We start from the raw sequence: 5,250 nt of genomic DNA on the forward strand, positions 1-5,250 counted from the left end.
GATTTATTATTTGGTTACGGGGATATTAAAGCTAAATTATTTAAAGCATTTAGTAATGTCGACTAAAAAGTATACAAAAATATAATGATAATAATTTCCCAACATATTTTGAAGACGTTAAAAATTTAAAACGAAAATGAATACAAAAGTAAAGGTGTTAACATCGTCCAAGATAAGATATTAAAAATACGAAAAGCTTAGCCAATACGGTTAATAGTTTTTCAATTTGTAATATATATATATATATATATATATATTTATCTTCACAGTATTTGATTTTTACAGATTTTATATATGTAGTTTGAAGCTAGTATCTACATGTAATTCAATTTAGGCGTAAACAAAGTCGTGATCGACTTCAAGCTTTTTCAGAAGTCTCGTTGGCAGTTCGGACACTATGTTAGATGGAATTTTGTCTGAAAAACATAATAAAGAAAATCAATCTTTAGAGTTTATAACAACAAGTAAGTATAACTTGAGAAAATATATTATATGTTGTTATATATACACGAATGAGATAAGGGTGCTTTTTTCCTGCGATGTAAAATAGCACTCTGAACAAGCTATTGTGGCTAAGTACTTGTTGTCAGATGAACGTCATAGAACTTTTTTTTTTTGTTTCGAAAGACGAAAGTCTAAACGATTTTCACAGTTGTTTTACAGTAGTAGTTATTCGATCATCGTTGACTGTTGCTACGTAAAATATTTTATCTTCCAAATAAGTAATTATATATTCTGAGTTGATCTTGCAATAAGTTAGGCACAAAAAACGAATTTCAAACTAACTCACCATTACACCTATATACGAGGTTAGACCAAATAATCATCTCTTGGGAGAAACAAAACACGCCAAGTCGTCCACCTTTCAGGGTGAAGTCATAAACATTTCCAGAGTCAGCAACCAAGCGGTTGTTCTCATAGATTTTAAGACGAATAAGACCTATCTTAGGTCTGTGGAGTAAACGCCAACGGTAGGCGGTTTTCTCACGCCAACCTACGTTGCGGGGATCTTTCCACAGCAGGGTGACCTGGAGCAATTTGGACCAAATACATTTAAGGAATTTAAACCGTTCTTAGTTCTAAATGGTGGCCACAAATGAAATTAATTGCAGTGGAGCTTAAAGAAGAATTTAAAAATAATTAAAGGATAAACAAAGTTGAGACATCAACCCCGAACTTTTTCAGCAGTGGGATATAACTAGAAATTATTGGACTGTAAATAGATATTATAAAGAAATAATTAAAAAGAATATGGCAAGATTAAAAACTATAAATCACCACTAATTATTATCATTCAGTAGCCAATATGTCGGAAAAGACTTTTTGTTCTGAGTAAACACATAATAAAATAGTACATAATATAAACTTAAATCTGTTAGGAACGAATAAAATGACAAGTATTACTAAGAATTTCAGAAAATACGTGGCACACATTTATATATACCTGATCAGGAGTAGACTCGGTGTTCCAAAGCGCATTCCTCAAAGTTTTCCCCGGACCAGTCTTCGAATTGACCACCTTCAGTTGTATCCCGGGTTCAGCCACTGCTCTGAAGGGTGTTGTCTGCCAGTATGTCTGTGTGTTCTTCTTCCACATTACTACGTAGAATCGTTTGTTGTTCTGGTATCTGTTTATTGAAATAAGCCAGATAACATTAATAATATAATAATAATATAATAATGTGGATTTAATTGAAAAATTGTAAATGTAATAAGTACGTACCATAAGCGTTATTATAAGATATTATAATAGAAATGATTGTGTATTGAAAAAGCGTCTTTACGACCTTCTTGTTCCAGATTTTCTAATTCACAGTTCTCTTTAGATTTATAATAAGAGCATGAATCTTAAAATATTAATTTACACATTTGCGCATATAATAGAGAATTACAATATAACAATATTATAGAGAATTAAACATTCAATTTTTAACTTTGTACCTATAGTTATATAATATATTACAAAAAAATTATATACCTATTTATAGAATTAAATTGTATTATCAGCGAGTGGACTTACCCAAATATAAATCCAACATAATCGTCATCTATTTGTGAATCAACGAAGAATGTTCCTTCAAAGTCGACTCCGCCAAAATTATCGAATCCAACAGCCAAACCCGGGTCAGAGTTCAAAGTTTGAATAATTTCTGCTCCTTCATTAGCTATTTCCCAATTGGGGTCCTGCTGGGACGTCCCTTCGGGGTCTAACCGTACTGTCATGTAGTTCCTACAAGATATATAATTAATATATTAAAATTCTGTTTTATTATTACTGTAGTTATAGTAGCATTTCGGATTGCGGATGAAACTGCCTTTATAGGAGTATTTTATTTTGTGCGATATTTATTAGAAAATTCATTTAATTAAAACATGTGCAGTTTTACCTGAAATCAGTACGGAATATCTTCGAATTATTTGGACAGTTATCCAAATCATTTGTGACTTTGTCACCGTCATTGTCATTATCACACACATCACCAATACCATCACCTAAAAATCATTTCATTTATTGGGTGAGGCAATTAAAACAAAAACAGCAAGTTTTCATAAAAACAACTTCTTATATTGTGCTTTTTTATAACAAATATAACATATACGATACTCATTTTCTCACCATTCGCGTCATGTTGATCGGGATTGTGTACGAGAGGACAATTATCTTCCAAGTTGGGTATTCCATCACCGTCAATATCATCATCACACGCGTCTCCCTTCCCATCGCCGTCCACATCTTGTTGATCACTGTTCGCTAAATTTGGGCAATTATCCAAACCATCTTGGATTCCATCTCTAAAAGGATTAATACTTTTGTAATAGCCATATAAGTACAGTCAAGTTGAAAAGCTTTAACTAAAACCGAGCTTCGTGGTCCCCGTCAAGGGGGGACGCCTTTGAGCGTGTTGTTACCAGGGTGAACCATCCCACTCGTCCATGCTAAGATGTAGCAGCCCTTCAGGCTAAGATCGAAATTTACCACCAATAAGACCAACACAGAAAAACACCAAGAAAAAAAAGTACCAATTCAGAAAACTACCGATACAGAAGCTCATATAATTATAAACTCACTGGTCTCTATCCACGTCGCTATCGCACGCGTCGCCGACGTTGTCCCTGTCGGCGTCGTCCTGCGCGGGGTTGCGCACGCGCGGGCAGTTGTCGCACACGTCGCCCGTCGCGTCGCCGTCCATGTCCTCCTGCAGTGGGTTGTACACACGCGGGCAGTTGTCGTTCTCGTTTGGTATGCCTGCCGAACATGTCTCAATTAATCTAATTCTTCCTTTTATAAATGGTGGTTTTTAATTGCTGATTTCAAAAATATTTATCGTCCAATTAGATACATAATTCGTTTATTTATATTAACACCTTTTTAACATTCTTTGTCGTTCTAGTTTACTATGCAGAAAACAGAATATTTATATGTCAAATTATCTAATTCATGTTTAACTGCAACCAAAAAATCTCACTTTTATAAAGCTGGCTTTAAATTATAATCAGATAGTATTAGTTTTAACTAACCAGTTTACATAATCTTAAACATATAAAACTCCAACCATAAAACCTCTTTTGAACTGATTTGACGTTTTGTCGCTTTTTAAACTTAAAGTAAATAATTTTGATGAACCAACTTGCGACTCCAACTCACACATTTTTTTTCTCAACTAGACTTTATTAAGATATGCTTTTGAATCGTCATAATACAGAAAAAATATAATTTACCACCGTTCGGAAAGCAATTTCTACGGAGAAGAGCCGGCAAGAACATTTGTTCAACATTAGTCACACACAGTTGCTCTTTTAAAATCATATCAATGTAAAATTTTACATTTAAAATATTAAAACACGCTCACCATCGTTATCCATATCCGGGTCACACACATCCCCAAGTCCGTCCCGGTCAGCGTCCTCTTGTCCCGGATTAAACTTCCGGGGACAGTTGTCGCACGCGTCACCTCTCTTGTCGCTGCGGTCTTCGTCCCGGTCCAGTTGGTCCGGGTTAGCGATTAGGGGACAATTGTCCTGTTTAGAGATTTCAATTGCTTTATATTTTATTTTAATTTCTGACAAACAAAATCACTTCTTTAATTATAGTAATTAAATTAATTTAAAAAACGCAAATAACGCTAAAAAGCAAATATTCTTTATAATTATGAAATGATTTTTTTCTTCTATAAAGAGACCAATTAGGTCTGCACCCAACATTTTTAATAGAATGCCACGACGCCATCACAGATCAAAAATATTTTTCTTCCGGGCAATAACTAAAACACTTACAGGTATATTAGGTATTCCATCACCATCCGCATCCGGATCGCATGAGTCTCCCACACCATCCTTATCCGCGTCTTCTTGTCCGGAATTCGAAACGTCCGGACAATTATCTGCGGCACAGTGCCGCTCCGAACACGGCAGCTGGTGATCCGGATATCCGTCTATATCACGGTCCGGACCGCACACAGTGCCGTTACCAGCCCATCCGGTCTGAAACAATAGCTTATATAATATTCTTAACATCACATCGTCATATTCAATTATGACAGCAGAGATCTTATGATAATCATTATCCATCATGCTCTATGCCTTTCGCTCCGTACTATATCATCAATTAATATAGTCTATATGATATAAATATAAAGCAAAATGCTGTCGCTTCCTTGGTGCAGCACTTAGCGAGAGATCCGCAATGGATTCCAAAAAAATAAGCATAATCAAACTCTCAGTCCAGCAGCTCACAAAAATAAACAGTAACAAAAATATAGTGTAACTTCTTCACTTAAGTATCCATGGGACAAAATAACGCGAAACATAGTTTGCCCCATGCTCCATGCCCCATGCCCCATGCCCACATACCGCACACACGCACGCCTGGCCGAACCCGCAGACCGCGTTGTACCGGCGGCAGCGCGCGGGGTCGCAGCGGCGCACGAGCTCGCCTGCGTCGATGCACGGCCGCGACGTGTTCACGTAGAAGTGCCCCCCGCATGGCACGCACGTGAACGAGCCCTGTGGGTTTAATAGTGTGTAAGTATACGAAGAAATAACCCATGTAAGGGAAAGAGATCTAGTTATCAGAGTGTTGTTATATCCAACTAGCTGTGCCCCGCGGTTTTAACCCCGTTCTTCCTCAATAAACATCCTTATATATGCTTATACTATATGCTATCTAACACTGATAGCGTTTTTCAAATCGGACCAGTAATTCCTGAGCAGCGCGTTGAAACAAACAAACAAACACTTCAGCTTAGCTGT

At 36.5% G+C, this 5,250-nt stretch overlaps 1 protein-coding gene across 1 annotated transcript in view; it reads right to left on the reverse strand.

Moving 5' to 3' along the window:
• Positions 1-247: 247 nt before the first annotated feature.
• Positions 248-5,250, reverse strand: part of LOC119831931 (cartilage oligomeric matrix protein) — a 25,490-nt gene continuing 20,487 nt past the window's right edge. Inside the window, exons 12-21 of the mRNA XM_038355501.1 lie at positions 4,852-5,004; positions 4,276-4,482; positions 3,852-4,020; positions 3,070-3,247; positions 2,618-2,793; positions 2,388-2,493; positions 2,021-2,230; positions 1,445-1,628; positions 791-1,028; positions 248-416 (exon numbers count right to left, since the gene is read on the reverse strand). Coding sequence (XP_038211429.1) covers positions 331-416; positions 791-1,028; positions 1,445-1,628; positions 2,021-2,230; positions 2,388-2,493; positions 2,618-2,793; positions 3,070-3,247; positions 3,852-4,020; positions 4,276-4,482; positions 4,852-5,004 — 1,707 coding nt within the window. The 3' untranslated portion in view covers positions 248-330. The remainder of the gene's footprint in view (positions 417-790; positions 1,029-1,444; positions 1,629-2,020; positions 2,231-2,387; positions 2,494-2,617; positions 2,794-3,069; positions 3,248-3,851; positions 4,021-4,275; positions 4,483-4,851; positions 5,005-5,250) is intronic.

Source organism: Zerene cesonia, chromosome 14 (genome assembly GCF_012273895.1).
Source record: "Zerene cesonia ecotype Mississippi chromosome 14, Zerene_cesonia_1.1, whole genome shotgun sequence".
Classification (NCBI taxonomy): domain Eukaryota; kingdom Metazoa; phylum Arthropoda; class Insecta; order Lepidoptera; family Pieridae; genus Zerene; species Zerene cesonia.